Below are 17,422 nucleotides of genomic sequence, written 5' to 3'. Positions count from 1 at the left end.
GTCTCTGACTCCTGAGTCTTTATTAGCAAACAGAACGACAGAGATTTAGTTTAAAAACGACATTTGGTGGCAGTGGCAGGAGGCAGCTCCAGCGGGACGTAGAAGTCCCTCCAGCCGCTTCCTGAGAAGCAGGCTAGTAACTGCAGCAGTTACTGGCTGAAGCAGCAGCAGACACAGGTGCAGCCACTGTGCTGGTGGAAAAACAACAGTGAAGGGTTAAGGTTTTAGTCCCAAACACGATGGATTCGTTAAGGTCTCCAAGCAGGAGACAGGCAGAGTGGTTATTTCTGGAGGTCCCCACTTGTAAAGTGAGTCCTGAGCAGAAAGGGGGGCTCTTCTTGCCAGAGAGAGTTAGAGCATGAGAGGAATTCCAGGTGAGGGAGACTCAAGCTTTGAAGGTAGAAGAAGCTATGTGACAAGGTCTACAGCTATCTTCTGGAAGCTGAAAGTGGCTTCCAGAGACGAGCTGAACAGTGCTACAACCGTGTGGGTTTAGAAGAGGGCCCTGATCCACAGAGGAGAATGCAGCATGGCCAATGCCCTGAGTTTGGCTTCCTTAGAAGCTGAGCTTAGGTCGTGGCCACCCCATTGCAGACTTCTGACATACAGAACTCGAATAAACAGACCTTGTTTGATGCTGCTGAATGTGTGGTAATTTGCTACATGGCATTAGAAAGTGTGGTGATGCACAGAGCACCACAGAGAGCAACATGATTCATGTTTCAGTGGCTGCTTTGCAGTAAAGGTCTGTGGTGATAATTCAACCTGTAATCTAAACAGAAGAGTGAGGCATTCACAAAGCAGAGGGAAGGGACATTTTGGAAAGATGGAATTACAGATAGGCAGATAACTGAGATGTGTTAAAGAAAAAGGAGGAAGGTGTGGCTGCGGTACCGTGGGTACGGGGGTGTACAATAGTTTGTGGCCATCCAGGATTCTCAAGTATGGCCAAGGAGATGGACTTAGGCAAGTGGGCAGAGAAGCTGTGTGGCAGGGATCCAGTGAGGGTGGCAAGGGTGGTGTGAGCCAGCAAGTTCGTGACAAATGGTGTGCAGAAATAAGGTTGGGCACGGGAGATCAGGTAGAGTCTACTGACCACGGGGAGGGCAGATGGAGGGCTGCAAAGGGGCGGGTCAGTCATAAGCAGGTACGTGGGAGGGCTTAATAAGTGGTTTGGAGGTGAACTTGATGACAAGGTAGTTGCTGGAGTGAAGGAAAAAGCAGAACCCACTCTAACTCCACATTTCAGAACAACTAAATCAGAGAAAACCCTAGTCAGGATGGCTGAAGATGAGCCCAAGAAACCAAAGTGCAAAATGTCCGCTGCTCAAGTTTCACTCTGTTGCTACTTCATAACTGTCACTTTGCTGCTATTATGAATCATAATGTAAATATTTTCGGAGATAGAGGTTTGCTGAAGGGGTCGCAACCCACAGATTGAGAACCACTGTTCTATGGTTTCTACTTCAGGTTCCTGCTTTGAGTTCTGTCCTGTCTTTGCTCAGTGATGTACTGTGACCTGGAAATATAAGCTCACCCTCAAAGACAACTTAGGAGAATTAAGGCTTTATTTGGCTTATATTAAAGGGTCACAGCATTAGGAAGATTGAGAACCACTGCCACAGAAGAATGCTGCTTGCTGGCTTGTTCACCTGCTAGTTTTCTGTACAGCCCAGAACCATCCAGTTAACAATCAAGACAATTAATAAATAATCAAGACAATACCCCATAAACATGCCACAGGCCAATCTGATCTGGGCAATCCTCCAATTGAGACTCCCTTCTCAGGTGACTTTAGGCTGTATCAAGTTGACAGTTAAAGCTAATGAGAATATTTGCTTACATCTTTCTTTGTGCAGACATGAAGAGGAAAATACAAGAAGAAAAACCTAGAGGTCCTGTCAGTTTTGCAGAATTTTCCAAACAGTGCTGTAAGAGGTGGATGACAGTGTCTAGCAAAGAGGACATACAGTTATGAAATGGCAAAGGTAGATAAATACACCAGGACTGGGAATGAAGGACTGCAGGCCAGCTGAAGGAGGAAGGAAGAAAGGAACCGATGCCACACAACAGGAATGGGCTGTATTTTCCTTAGTCTGCGCCGAATTCCTTCCCAAGGTCAAACCCACAAGCACTGGCATCTCCAGTGAACATGTGGCAGAAAATCTGAGTGAGATGTGGAATAACGTAAGGGACAGTGAAAAGTAGTCGCAAATCACCAAGGCCACAAAGCGAAGACAGATGAGAAAGATGATGCTGACTACGATGAGCCTAAAGGGATATGTGATGGTGCTAGAGTCCTGCTAAAGTTGCCCAGAAAAAGGTAGAAGAGGAAGATCAAGAGGAGAAGGAAGGTGCATTTTCAAACACACAATAACCATTTCTCTGTCTACAGAGGGTAGAGAAGCACCTCCTATTTGAAGTGTGTCTAATGCCCTTGTTAGGTTTTATTACAAAATTGATCATGATCATATCGTCTCTCAAAGTGTCAGTGGATTCTATGAGTGTCCAGAGCACCCTAAAACTATCCAAGTTATACATAGCTCCAAACATTTTTTTTTCCTTTTATATTTCGTTTTAAATTATGTGTTTGTGTCTGTGCATATAAATACAGTACCTGAGGCCAGAAGAGGGTGTTGGAGCCTCAGGAGCTGGAATTACAGGTGGCTGTGAGCTGCCTGACATGGGTGCTAGGAACTGGAATTAAGTCCTCTCCAAGAACAGGAAGTGCTCTTAGCGGCTGAGCCATCACCCCGGCCCCTCCAAATGTTCTTAAAATGAAAAGACACTCCCATGTTCCCCTCACTCTGCACTTCGCTGCTGGTGTGACAAGGCATTTGAACATGTTCCTGGTATTTCTGTAAGGTAGTTTTCAGTACGTGGTTATAGGATAGACATCCCGAGCTGTACACATCTTAGTTTGTAAAGAGAACAAAACACTAAGCAAACTCTTGACGCTCCTTGCTTGGCATGGAGGTTGCGGTGTAGATGCCCTCTGGAGGGGATGTAGCCCATGGCATGTCCTGGGGCTGGGTGTGTTGCTGCTGCAGGGGGCATCCCTTTAGCTTCGGGATGTTCTGTTGAACACAGTGACCAAGCGTTCTGCTGACATTAGTTATGGAACAGGGGAGAAGGGGACGGTGAACTGGCATAAGAAGTGTTTGGATCTTTCTTTTAGTTAAGTGCAGATTTGAAACTTTTTTTGTTTTTTTGTTTTTTTGTTTTTTTTGAGACAGGGTTTCTCTGTGTAGCTTTGCGCCTTTCCTGGAGCTCACTTGGTAGCCCAGGCTGGCCTCGAACTCACAAAGATCTGCCTGCCTCTGCCTCCCAAGTGCTGGGATTAAAGGCGTGCGCCACCACAGCCGGCTCAGATTTGAAACTTTTTAAACAAACTGTAGAACTTGCCATTATCAGCAAAGTGAAGAACTGCTGTATCAATGAATGTTTGAGCACTTTCCGTTCTCCAAGATGACTTGCAACACTTATTTTTTTGTATGCTTAGAATTCAGAAAAGTATTTGAAATTAAACAAACAGTATCACGAACTAAGGCCAGGCACTGTGGTGTATGCCTTTAATTCTAGCACTCAGGAGGCAGAGGCAGGCAGATTCTTGGGAGTTCAAGGTCAGCCTGGTCTACATAGTGAGTTCAGCCAGGGCTTAAGGATAATTATATCCTCATTTCATATGGAATATTTGATATTTTTAAACATATTCATGCAACATCAAGGAATTACAGCACGTTTGTAGGGATTGGTACTGATTTTTACATCACATGTAGAGAACGCCCTCTGGGTGGTTTTCTGCGTCCTACATTGTTCTCATCCCGTATAGACACGGATGCTGAAAGCTGCTGACTCTTCCTAGGGTTATTGCTCGACTATGAAATGTCTCCTTCGGGCTCATGTGTGTGAACTCTTAGTCCTGGCCTGGTGGACTGTTTTCAGTTTTGAACCTACAGAAGGCAGACTGTCACTGGAGAAAGTTCTTCACGGAGGCTAACCCCGGAGGTTTACAGTCAGGCCCTGCTTCCCGTCCTGTCTGCGCTTGCTCCTCCCAGACGTGACGAGTCCCACTTGTTCCGCCTGCTCTCATGGCTTCCTCTCCAGTTGAGAAGCATCTCCTTAAACTGTGAGCCAAGCAAACATCTCCTCTCTCTGTTGCTTCTGTTAGGTATTTGGGCAAAGTGATGAGAAAAGTAACTTACACACTAGGCAACAAACAGATGCGCCTAAGGTGCACACCTCTACACACATCTTCAAACTTCAAAACCTTGGGGAGTATTAGGCAGTTTTGAGTTGGAGTCTACTGAACTGGAAATTGTCTGTCTGGTTCTACAGCTCTATCTGGAGGGCTGAGCACCACAGACGTGCTGCACTTTGAAGGGTGTATTAGGAGATTTTGTGTTTTTTGATACTCTTCTTGGTCAAAGCCCCATCTGAAGATAGAAACTCATCTTACACAGGCTCACAATCTAACAGTAGCTTGAGAAATTACTACTCGATGCTTGTGCAGAACTAGAACTAGAAACAGGACTGCACACTCTCCCATGCAAAGTGAAGAATGGCCGGTGGGAGGCTGGAGTAGGGTCAGGTCACAGAAGAATGCTGAACTCCATCCTGCAGTTGGCAACGGATTTCAAAAGTGAAGTATTATTGGCTCACTTGGGCAGGCAGAGTGAAACTGAATCTGACTGGATGACTAAGCAGGCAGAGCAATCAGAAGCAGTGGGAATCCCTAGGTGAAGTCAGATATGGAAGGCTTGGTCACTGATGTGGGCATGAACAGTGTGGAAGAGGCAAGCGGAGTTCCCATGTTCCACCCTGACTGTTTATGCTCCAACCAAGGGAAAAACACAACAAATGCATCTGGGAATTCAGACCCATCAACCCCTAAGAGCTCTTTTTTTTCACTCTATCTGGTTTCATGAAAAAAGTCTGCAATTGGCAAACATTAAAGAGTCGATACCAGAGCATGGTCCCCTAGCTCCTGGTGTCTGGTCTTGCATTTAACAAGTACTTTTATCTTTTCATTTTTACTACATATATGTTAAGTAGACTTAAAATAAAAATATATAAAATAAAGTCAGGTTTTAAACCTCAGAAATTACCTTTCCGTGTAGCAGGTCATTAACAATTAGTGCAATGCTTTTCACCAAAATAAGTTTTAGATACTTACTTCAAATTCTTTTACAAAATAACGAATTTCCCCTTGGGTAACTGGTCTGTGATCCAGAAGCCTTGAATGAATTTCTCCAAGATCTAGAAAGAAAAATAGAATGGAGAATTAATTCACGTTGATTGGTGTACTCTCTGGCCTATTTTACTCTTTCCCCTCTCTAGAACAGGTGAAGATTGGTTAAAATCCAGTTCAGACCATGGGTCAGGAGGGAATCTCATCCACTTCCAGTGTGTGTTAATCGGTAGAACCACTTTTGAGAGCCATCTAACAATATCTAATAGAGCTGAAGACATATATCCTAAGCAGTTCCATGCTGTGATATATAACCTAAGAAAAAAAACTTATACAAATAAACACGACATCTATAAATGTTTACTGAGGCATGTGTACTACCAAAAGAATAATTAAAAGGAAAACACTCTAAACAGTCACACATTGTGAACAGGGAGTAAAAATGTGTATACCAGATCAACACCTATTAACATGGATAAATCTCACAAATACAACGTTTAATAAAAGCAAGCTTCAGAAGGACTAAATCCATTTACATAAACTTTAAAGATATGCAAAATGATACTTCCTCTGGGACACACAAATTAAAGATGGAGGCTGACATCAGAGTGAAGAGGGTGAGGAAAGTTAAATAGAGCAAGGTGCATGGTGGGCTTTGTAAGTCCTGGAGACTGAACTTGAGGCTTTGCACATTTTTGGCAAATGCTCTAGCACTGAGCCATATCCTCAGTTTCTCCAGCAGGCCTGTTAGTGATTTATCTGTGAAAGATGGTGGTGAGTGTTGGTTTCAAGTATCTTATACTTAAAATTTATACTAGATCTGAAAACACCATTGCTATGAAAGGAAAATTCTGAATTTTAACTATTTGGGTAAGTCAATCTATTCATCCTTCTAACAACAACTCAAAATAGCTAGAGAAATTAAATGCCCAAATAAAAATATGTATGTTCTATATTCATGTGCTGATAATAGTTTCCCTATATTTATTTTTTAAGTGGATCAGATTCCAGTTCTGTGTTTTATAAGTTTTACTAGGATATATCTTTTTAATATGCTAAATAGAAAAAATATAAACAGAAGCACGATTTTTGTTTAAATCTCTCAGTAGGTTATTACCTGCATCATTTCTGTAAGAAGATATTTGGAGTTTAATGAAGAAAGTTCAATGGTTAGTAAGTTTGAGAAACACGATATGCAACAGAGCATGTAGAGTTCTTTATTGGGATCTTGGAGCCTCTTGTATACTAAGAGTTATGACTGCCTGAGTGAGATCAAGAGAATGTAGGAGCTGATAGACCTTGTGCAGAGAAGATACTCTCAAGAGAGTATCTATTTGCAGCTCAAGAATATAAACAAGCCTTTGAAGCACGGCTGGCCAACAGGATACATAGTTTGGCTCCAAAAAGCCCATCTAAGGTTCTCCATTCCAAACCACCTGCCGTTTTCTAAACATACCATGCTGCCTCAGGCATCCTGATGCAGCTCCTACAATTGCCACGGTCTGGAACCCTATACCCCAGACACTCATTTCACCTACTGCCAATTTTCCTCAGCAACTGCTGAGCCCTCCTTCTTCCCAGACACTGTTGTTCATGCTGACCAGCTTCCTCCCAGGCTTCAGAGACAGCCTGCATGCTGTGTTCTTGAAGCACCAGAGCCATATCATATACCACAGAGTCCCCAAATCATCTCTTCCCTAGTGAGCATCTCACAGAGCAAGCTGTTCATGCTATTTACACAGCACACATGAGTTACCGTCTCTTTCCACATGACTGAGAAGCAGTTAAGGTTTGCCGGTTTGGAGACATCTGCTTCTGCAGCCTGATGATATAACAGGGACTCACTTGGACTCTGCAGAGACAATTCGGTTCTACACAGAAGTAAATTAACGGTCACGTCTAAAACTTCAACTGTGGAAAACCATGGGGGGGGGAGGGGACATATCATGAAATACACATTATCAGTTACTAGGTAATTACAATGCTACCTAGCGCCATTATAACAAGACAAATCCATTATAATTCAGTCTGTAAGAGTTCCAAATATTAAATATAAATTCTTGTAGTTTAATCATGTATGTGTAAAATACATATTTCTGTAGAAATCCAACTCTAGCCAGGCTATATGTGTTCTTTTACTGTTGGGTATACAAAAATGTTAGAGATATATAATCTTTTGATCTCTACATGTTCATAACCTAATGTGAAAGTTAGATAAACATCTCTTCCCAAAGACACAGAGAAGTGTTTTGACGGACGATCCATGAGGCTACAGGATGAGAAGAAACAGGAGTACAGCTCTCTCAGTGCCCAATAAAGGGGAAGGCTGTGTGTTTGGGTCCTGAATGTGGAAGTGAGAATCAGTCTCAAAATAAGAATACAGGAAAAGGGGTTAGTGATGTAGCCTCTAGTGGTATGGTTCTTGTCTAGCATGTGGGAGGACTTGGGTCGATCTCCAATACAGTACTACTTCAAAATTTAAAACTTCTGACTCAAAGGCACAATCAACAGAATAAAAAAACAACCAGACAAACGGGAGAAAATATCTACAAACTCCTGCTCAAGGGCACTAAGGAGATATACAGAACAGCATTGATGGTACAGGGGTCAGCACAGCTGCCTTCCAAGAATATATCAAGAACTATAACTCAGTAAAGGACCTAGACATTTTTCTGAAGACAGGTAGTAAGTACACATGAATAAGTACACTTATCACCAAACATTACAGGAAATGCAAATCACAACCACAAGGGGCATCTTCTCTCACCCATCAGAATGACTGCTACCAAAGTCAGAAAATAACAAGTGCACTGGTAAGGACTGGAGAATAGAAAATGATGTAACAAATATAGAAACGTCATTTCCTCAAAAAGTTTAAAGAATCACCATATGACCCAGAAATCCTTTTGGAGATATAACACCAAGTACTGAACAAGAGACCTTAAAAAGATGTTTGTGCATTTGTGATCACAGCAGCATTGTTTCCAATAGTGAAAGAGTGGAGCTGCCCAGTCCAGAGGCACGGGATCTTGGTCAGAGATGTGGTATGAGGAGTTACAGTTTAATGCATACAAAGTTTTGCAAGATGAAAAACATTTGTGGATGGAGTGACGGTAGGTAGGTCAACAACAGTCATAAAACGAATCAATTCTTCACTAGGACTGCACATAGAAATAATTCTTAAGTCTTAATACACACGCAATACTACTTGACCCCAAATTAAGAGGCAGCATGAGAAACAGTCACAGCCAGCTCTGCTGGGGCTGCATACAGATCCAGTAAGATTAAAATGGAAACCCACACCAATGATAAGGCAATCATTCCCCGGGCAGCGCAGGGGTGTAGCTGAAGTTGGTGAGACAGACCGGGTTAACAGAGTTAAGAGAAGCAGTGGAGAATGCAATTAGAGGTCTTTCCGCGGTTAACAGGGACTTCCAGGTTTAGGAATTAAACCTATCTGAGTTACTGTAATAACTTAGATTGAAGCCTTCTAAGGCTCAAAGGTCAGATCGATGCACTGGATGGTGCTTTGCGCGGTGTTTCAGGACGTTTTCCCAAGTGCTGTCCTCTCTCCCTGGCATGAGCCAGGCACAGAGGATAGAGAGAGGGTGAAGGTCCGAAGTCACCCTACCACGTGACTGTGTGGGGCCCAAACTAGTTCCCATCCCCAACTTGGGCGCCCTTCGCCGGTCCCATTAAAGTGGGCTTGGGGCGGAGACAGGTCAGGCGGCTGAGGGCGGTGCGGGAGCCGGGGAGCACCGGGAGGGGCGGGCCCCTGCACGCTCCCCTACCCCGCTCGGAAGACCACGCCCTCCACTCCGTACCCTTGATAATGAGGTGCGCCGCACCCGGAGTCCCCAGCGAGTCCCGCTTCTTGCCGCCGCCGCCGCCGCCGCCGCCGCCCTGGGCGGCCTGGCACGCTACTGGGGTCTCTGTCCCTCCGCCACTCATCCCGGCCAGCTCCGCCCACCCCCCGCGGACTCCGCTGCGCAGGCGCAAACCTGGAGGCTAGTTTGGGAGACAGAAGGCGTAGCCCGCCGGAGGGGGCGGGGGGAGTTACGTCATCACAGGGCGTCGGAGTCCTTGGGTTCCGGAAAGGCGCTCGGAATGAAGCTGATGCTGCCATGTTGGATTAGGGCAGGTGATCTGAATACAGAAAATTAATCTGAATACAGAATACTTCAGAATATAAAAAATTAATCTGAAAAATATGAAAATTACAGCTATCTTTGTTATTTCTTCCTACGCCTGCAGATGGGGCAGGGGTGGAGTGCAGAAGAATAACAGTAGTAGTAGTACCTCTCCCTCTGTTCCTCTCTACTGATGCTCATCCTAAAGGATCTAAATTAGTGAGGAAGGAGGAATGTGAAGCAACGTAAACAACAGGATGGGGGAATGCATTCCCAGAAGAGGCAAGTGTTTGTCGTCATAGGAACGTGGGGAGAATGACTAGGTGAAGGAGGGATTACTAGCAGAAGAAATGATAAACCCCAAAGCAAGGGTGAATACAAAAGTTCATCTCCTAGTTTTTTAATAATATGTAGACGGCATAGCTCTCAAAGGCACTGATTATTCTCCCCACCTTCAAGAATTTATTCAATCGTATTTTTCTGCACTGTAAATAAAATTTTCCTTTAAGACTGTGGATTGCTGAAAACCTGTGAAGACTCATCGTAGGCTTTTTGTGTAAGAAAAGTTGAATGCTTTTCTTACATTAATGTGGCTGTTTTAAAAAAAATATTGATTCTGGATTTCACCTCTGAAATATGCAAACTTTGTGTTATAAGTAATAAAAGAAATTCTAGCAACCATAGTTAACACTTTGGAAACAGACAGAATTGGGTTCAAATTCTTGCACTGCCACTTACTTTCAAGTTTCTTTTCTGCTTAATTGTCATGAAGGTATCTATCTTTTTGGGGTGTTATAATAATTAAAGATAATATTTATAAGCTTAGTAAGGCCATGTATGCCTGTGATCCCAACACATGGATCAGGAATTCTAATTCATGAAACCCTGTCTCAAAAAAACAAGCAACAACAATAAAAATGATACAGAGCAACCGCTATAATATCTGGCACATAATAAATAAACCTCAAAAATATTTTTTATTACAAAATCCTCTTTAGAGTCTCATGTAGCTCAGATTAGACTTGCACTTGCTCTTGCTGTACATTTAAGGGTGTTCTTGAAAGCCTGACTCTGCTGCCTCTGTCTCCTGAGTACTGGGAATGCAGGTGTGTACCATCACTCCAGGCACCTCTGTCTGCTTTTAGGACATCGTATATTCTGCTTCAATTCTTCTACTTAACCTTTCTTTATCACCACCACTAAAATATCTTCTGTTTGTTCCACATTTTAAAATATATAAAACTCCATCACACACCTTATATCTCTTAAGCCTGTCATTAATCTAATCAAGAACCCAAGGAAGTATCAGTTACAGAGTCCCCATGGAGAACTGAAATGGATGATATTCAGGTATCTTGTATGAAATTATATATTTGCACAGAACTGGGGCATGTTGTGCCCTGGGCACAAGACCCCCCCCCCAAGAGACCACCAGAGACACAAACTCACCGAAATGCAAAAGCAAGGTTTATTGAAGCAGTTCAAGCCATGCGGCAGGGACCTCGGCAAGCCATCCAACACAGCAGAGGCTGGAGGAGGTGCCCGCCCCTCTGCAAGCTCAGTTTTTAAAGGCAAAAACCATAAGGTTACATCATTTAGTCATGCTAGTACGGGTACAATTCTGATTGACTCAAGTTTTAGGGGCTTTTCAGAATTTCTGTGTTATCTTACTTTATAGTTTTAACCAGTTGTTTGTCAAATTTTACAGACTATCTCCGTTATTGGGGCATTCTATGGTTAATCAGTTGCTACCAGATGGCTCTTCAAACATCCTGACTTTGTCCTGGGACCTATGTCAGCAGCTCTGAGAATATTGAAACTCAGGCCTGTTTCAAGCTGGGGTGAGGGGCTTGCTTGAAATGGGGGTGCTTTCGTTCTTTAGAGCATATCTTCTTATAGTCTTTAAGTCATCTCAAAATTGATTATAATACCTTATACAACACAAATGGTCTGTAAATAGCGGGTACATTGTTAAGGGAAAGTTTTGAAGTGTTTTTGAGGACAGGAGAAACTTTCTTGGTCCTTGTGTGGGCTTTTATCTCATGAGATAAACTTCCACTGAGTCAGTTGCCCTCAGGTTCTTTTTTCTTAAATTCGAAGAATGAAATTCATGGACTACAGAAGGTTTCAGAGATAATTTTATTATAAGTTCAGAGAAAGAAGAAGGGGAGTGGGAGGAAAGGCAGAGAGGGAAGGAGAAGGGAGCTCCTACATAACAGGAAGGGTCCCAAGAAATAGGGTAACACTGAGCTGATAGTCTGGTGGGGTTTGGAAGGATTTATAGTAGAAATGGGGGTGAAGCATGGGATGGGGATGGGTTGGTCAGTACTGTTAACCCAACTGAGTTATCCAGGTGTCTCTACTCAGTTTCATTTGGGTCCTCAGATACAGCTTCCAGGAAAGGGTCAGAGGTAGCAAAGAACCAGGAACCAGAGCTTTCTTCCAGCATTCTTGCCCTCCAGCAAGGACATTCTTAGAAGCATTGCTTTGGGATCCCTGCCCTATTGGACCAGTTTCTACTTCCTGTTCTTCTCATCAATACTCTATTATTTCTGGAATAACAACAAGGATAAAAGGCCAATACTAAGTACAGATGCAGTCATTATAGGCTTAATTATGTGATACAAATGGCATAAGCAATATAACATTTAAAAAATGCTTTCTCTATGGCTGTGGAATATAAGGAAGGCTGACTTATGAGAATCCCCAATTTGAGATGAGGAGAAAAGGTCAGAATGGCCACAGCAGCTCCTGACTTCTCTGAAGAAACATGCCACACTGCACCGTGAGGGATAAAGTTAGGTTTTAAGTTTAAATTACTGAGCTTAAGAGTTCTATAAAATGAAAGTGCCTTTAACCTGGAAGCCCCACCTGCCCAAGGACGGATAACTTCCTGGAACCCTGGGGGCTATTGTTTATTATGTAAGATAACAAACCCTATGTTTTTGCTTCTGTAAACAAGCTTGGCTGTCCCAATTGCACAGAATACGCTTGATCACATGCAGCAGGAGGTACATAGACAGGAAGTATGCTTACCCCTGAGTGGACAAAAGTGGGAAGTACATAGTCTTGTGGGTTTTGCCTTTATAAGCCTCTGACTAATGTAATTTGTTGCCATCTCTGGGAATTTCTGGTATGGACCTGGCCAGTGTCAACCATCCTGGCCAGTATTTAATAAAGCTTGCTTCAAATTTGACTCAAAATTTGTGGTAGTGGTCTTATTCTCACCAGTGGGATTACTAGCACCGCCTGTCTGGAGATGGATTTGTTTCCCTTCGCCTCATGTCTGGGCTGGCCTTGTGACTTGCTTTGACCAGCAGAACACACTGTACTTATAAATGAATCCCAGAAGACCAGCAGCTTTCTGCTTTCATTTTCTTGCCAGGACATTCAGGCTGTCCTGATGGAGTGAAGCCACCATGTATAGAAGCACATTAGTTTAGACATGTGTAGAGAGAGGATGCAAGGTGATAACCAAGGCACACCAACAGTCCCCTTCTTATCCCAGAGGTGTGAGAGAGACTTTTTCTTCCAGTCAGCCAGCCAACTGCAGTCACATGATCTGTGTGCAGTGTTAGAAACTGCCAGATCAGCCCCTGTATTGTGAGGGGAGGGGAAATCTGCTATTTAAACAATGTGTACGTGGTGTGTGTGTGTGTGTGTGTGTGTGTGTGTGTGTGTGTGTAAGAAAGAGAGAGACAGAAAAACAAGTTGACATTCTTGAGTAGTCAACAGAAGAGCCAAGGTCAAAGAGTGATCTTGCTAGATCTCAAAGTAGTAAAGCCAGTTAGTGGGGGGGGGGGGCAGGGAGACTTCCCCACTGTGCCATTTCCCTACTGTTTGCTTGTTAATCTTCCCTCTCTGGGCGGGATGCTTTATTTGTTCCCTCTACCTATTCAATTCACTGACTAAGTTGTACAGTAAAGCGTTTGGCTAGGTGCCTGGAGAGATGTCTCAGCAGTTAAGAGCACCGGCTACTTCTCCAGAGGATTTGGTTTCAGTTCCCAGCATCCACATGGTGATTCACAGCTGTCTGTCACTCCAGTCCCAGGGGATCTGACACCCTCTTCTGCCCTCCTTGGGCACCAAGCATTCATGTGATACACAAAACCTCCATATGAGCAAGCACCCATAAACATAAAATTTAAATTAAAAAAAAAAAAGGCTGGTGTTTCTCCCTCCTTTCTGGAAGGTAATCCCATAAATCTCTGGAACTTTCCAAATGATGGGAGTGTCTTTTTTTTATTCATGGTGGACCCAGAACCCATCTAAATTTATGCTAGCTAGGTGACTGAAGGTGGGCTCATAGGTCAGTTACATTTGAGTCACATGCTTTGCTCTACTTCCGAGGAGGCCACAGAGTGGGGGATTGAGTTCAGTTACACGGGCCGTGATTTGATCACCTGTGCCTTTTGTACAGGCACCCCAATAAAAATCACAGAACACTGGAGCTCGGGTACACTTCTCGTCTGGCAATCATACAACCATGTGCCAAGAGGAAGATGCTTTTCTGAGGATGCCTGAGTTACATGTTTGGGACTCTTCCAAGTCTCCTGTGGCTCTTCATTTGCGTTACTCTGGTGCAAGTTTATAATAAAACAGAGCATGTTCCTGCGCTATACAGTTCTTTTGGTGAATTATCAAATCCATGGGTGCCTTTGGAACCCTGGATCTGCGGCTCCAATCTGAAATATAAAGGGATTTGTGGGTGACTCTGCTCTCCACCTCTGAAGCCTGTGCTAACTCTGAATAGTCAGTATCAGAATTGCATCGCCCCTGAGCAAACATTCACACAGCACATGCTACCTGCCAGGTATCAAGGTAAGTACCCTGAAAACATGAATTCACTTCGTCCTCTGGCACGCCTTTGAAATAGGTATCCGTTTTCTCACTTTACAAAGAGGCTAAATGACTAGATGACTTGTGTGTGTCAGGAAAAACTACTTCAGCGGTTGTCTCTGTATATGTTTATGGGTTAAGAGTGGGTGGATGATGTGGAAGGGAGACTGTGGAAGAAGGAAGAGGAAAAAACACATTAACAGGCTGTGTGGGGCCAGCTGAGAGACTGGCTCTCACATTTTACCCCAGGGTACTCTTGAGGAGTGAGGGATGCGATTTAGATAGAAGGATAGAAGGGAGAGAAACAGATAGAAACACAGGATAGCCTCGAGAGGGCCTGGATCCTTATCCACCAGCCCCTTTTGTCTCTTCTAAAAGGCTATTTATAGGAATGCCAAGGGGTGGAGCAAAAGACCTCCTCCAGCACAGGGAAGTGCAGACCCTTTCTAATCACCTGGTAACCACACACGTGGTCAAGCAATCCTCTAATGCAGCCCTGCTGAGTGAAGCAAGCTCAGATCTCAGAAGGAAACCTTTGTGGGCCTCCACAACAGGCCATATAAACTCTTCATGTTTCTATTAAAAAACACATAATAATGAATCTGTATTGAACACATGCTATGTACTCAATACAGTGTTAAGAGCCGAAGAGTGGTGACCAAGGCTGGCTCCGCCTCTTTCGTCCCTCACAGAGCATTCAGTCTACCAGTGGAGACAACACTCTGAGAACATACCGCTTTCACAGTTCTGATGGTCTGAGCCTCAGGATCAGACCTGTGAGCATCAGGTCAGACTTTATTATGTCGTGGAGTTGTACTGTTCTCTGGGATGGTCCAAGTCAGAATATGCCTCTGTACCTTCTACTTTGCAGAATTTTTTTTTTTTTTTTTTTTTTTTTTTTTTTTTAATTTGGGGCTACAGTGGGGCAGCTCATGTCATGACAGACAGGAGACAGGAAGGGAGCAAGGAAGGGAGCGGGGCCACATATACTCTTTCTTGAAAGGCGCACCTCTGTGACCCATGTCTCTCAGCCAGACCCCACTTGCTAAAGTTTCCACCACCTCCCCAAAATAGCAGCACCACCTGGGGACCACTTGTTCAATACAGGAGCATGGGGAACACATTTCAAATACAAACCACACAAAGGAATTCTATATCGTTCCTCTGAAGGGATTTTACTGTCTTTCTTGTCTCTGGATTAATGGAGCTTTCTATACATACTTTTGAAAATGTCAAAACTACATTCTATTTAGTTAGATTTCATGTGTGCACACACAAGAGAAGAGGTGAGAGGATCTTTGGTCTTGGAGGTAAAAGCCTATAAATTTGTTTGTATTCACTTCTTGGTTTAGGAAACACATATGGCATGCTCAGTGTGAACGTCAGCATGGTGTGAAGCAGTGCTCATTGGTGACAGCAATCCCATAGACCTCATACTGAACCTTCTTGTCCTGAATCCTGCTATATGGTGATATTTTAATTGTACTGAAATGTGATTTTATTTGTATGTTAATAAATAAAATTGCCTGTGGGTCAGAGCTAATAGCAAGCCATAGCAGAAACTGGGCAGTGGTGGTGCACGCCTTTAATCCCAGCTCTTGGGAGGCAGAGCTAGGTGGATCTCTGTGTATTCAAGGATACAGCCAGCATTGGAGACATACGCCTTTAATCTCAATACCAACCATAGAAGACCTGGAGGTCTGTACAGACAGGCAGTGATGAGGAAGTCATGTGGTTGGATTTACAAGCAATGAGAAGGCAGAATAGAAAGTTTATAAAAAAGACAAACAGACAGGAAGTAGGTCTCTTGCTGAAGAGGACAACAGCAGCAGTGAAGGGTAAGGTTTTTAGCTTTGATCTCTGCATTGACTCTGTGTTTCTTATTTAACAAGACCGTTCATCTACATTGCTAGTTCCTCTGAGATATACTTCTGGTGACACAGCATTCTGCACAAGGTATGCATGTGTGTATTTATAGACGCACCTCACTTCCTGCTCTCTTTTTGCTTCCTGCATGCAGATAAAATGTGATCAGCCAGCTTCCTGTTCCTGCTTTCCTGCCATGCCTTTCCCACTATGAGGACTCTATCCCTCTGAAATCATAAGCTAAAATAAAGTCTAGGTCATGGCATTTCATCACAGCAACAGAAAAGTAACTCATACTGTCTAATTTGTAATTTGGATTTTAATAAAGGTGTGTATATAAAGAATCCCTGCTCTCCATGATACTGCTTTAGTTTGGGTTTTGGAATGTTCCTCCAATGCTTGTATGTCAGTAACAGCTTGGTGCTACTTGGGGGGGGGGGTGGAGCCTTTAAAAAATGGGGCCTTAGGTCATTGGTGGCATGTCCTTGAAGGAAGTTTTGGGATGCCACCCTCTCCTTTCTTCTCTTCCTCTTCACCATCACATCCCACAGCCCTCTGGCCATGAGGTGAGCAGCTTGACTCACATGCTCGCAGTCTTGACATGCTGCCTCACTGCTGGTGCTAAAGGAACAGGAGCACAGAGTAAATCTATCTTCTGAGTTAATGATACACGGGAGTTTGTTATCTGGATGGAAAGCTGATGTAGGTATTACCTAGGGTTCCAGGCATCCACTTGAGGTGTCAGAAGGTATCCTCTATGGATAAGGGGCACTGCTATACTGAGCTGGGGTTCAAAAGCTGAAAACAGGACAGGAGAGGCCAGTCGGCAAGTTAGAAGTCTCTAAGGCCTTTAAGACATGTAAATGCTCAGAAGGGCAGGAGAAATGGAGCTGTGCAGAGAGCTCATATCACAGGAATGGTCTAGTTCAGGGACTGAACCAAAGGAGCTTTGAAATTTGTAATTTGGGGGTTGGAAGTTTCTCCTCTTGGTCAAAGCAAGCCTGGGGCCTTCTTATTTAAAGCTATGCCTTGTCAAATTAGTTGTACGGCTGCTGTAGTTCAGACTTAACGTGGGCAGACAGGCCTGCCAGGCACAGATTTCTCAAGCAGATGATGTGAGGGAGAATCAATTTTATCCATGGCAAGACCGCAGGGACAGATGACACTCAGCGGGCACGGCAGGCCAAATCTGCAGGATCTATAATCCAACCGGCAAGCCCTAGGGACCTGGCCTCGTGCGAGTGGAAGCGACAGGGCGAAGGAACGATCAAATTAACTCACCGAGCTGGAAAAGATTCAGGCTTCTCTTCCCTCCCAAGGAACCAAAACATCTTAAAAATCACAATACTCCTAAAGGAAGTATGATCATGGAAGTAGAGACACTTGAGACACAACA

The 17,422-nt window shown here is 43.8% G+C and overlaps 1 protein-coding gene across 1 annotated transcript in view; it reads right to left on the bottom strand.

Annotated features, from left to right (window-relative positions):
• Bloc1s5 (biogenesis of lysosomal organelles complex 1 subunit 5) overlaps positions 1–9,183 on the bottom strand; it is a 50,805-nt gene extending 41,622 nt beyond the window's left edge. The window contains exons 1-2 of the mRNA XM_028894722.2: positions 9,016–9,183; positions 5,177–5,259 (exon numbers count right to left, since the gene is read on the bottom strand). Coding sequence (XP_028750555.1) covers positions 5,177–5,259; positions 9,016–9,142 — 210 coding nt within the window. The 5' untranslated portion in view covers positions 9,143–9,183. The remainder of the gene's footprint in view (positions 1–5,176; positions 5,260–9,015) is intronic.
• Between the last annotated feature and the right edge of the window lie 8,239 nt (positions 9,184–17,422).

The sequence above is a fragment of the Peromyscus leucopus genome, chromosome 5 (assembly GCF_004664715.2).
Source record: "Peromyscus leucopus breed LL Stock chromosome 5, UCI_PerLeu_2.1, whole genome shotgun sequence".
Taxonomy (NCBI): domain Eukaryota; kingdom Metazoa; phylum Chordata; class Mammalia; order Rodentia; family Cricetidae; genus Peromyscus; species Peromyscus leucopus.
The sequence above is the reverse complement of the archived record's forward strand: the minus strand, read 5'-3'. Positions and strand labels throughout refer to the sequence as shown.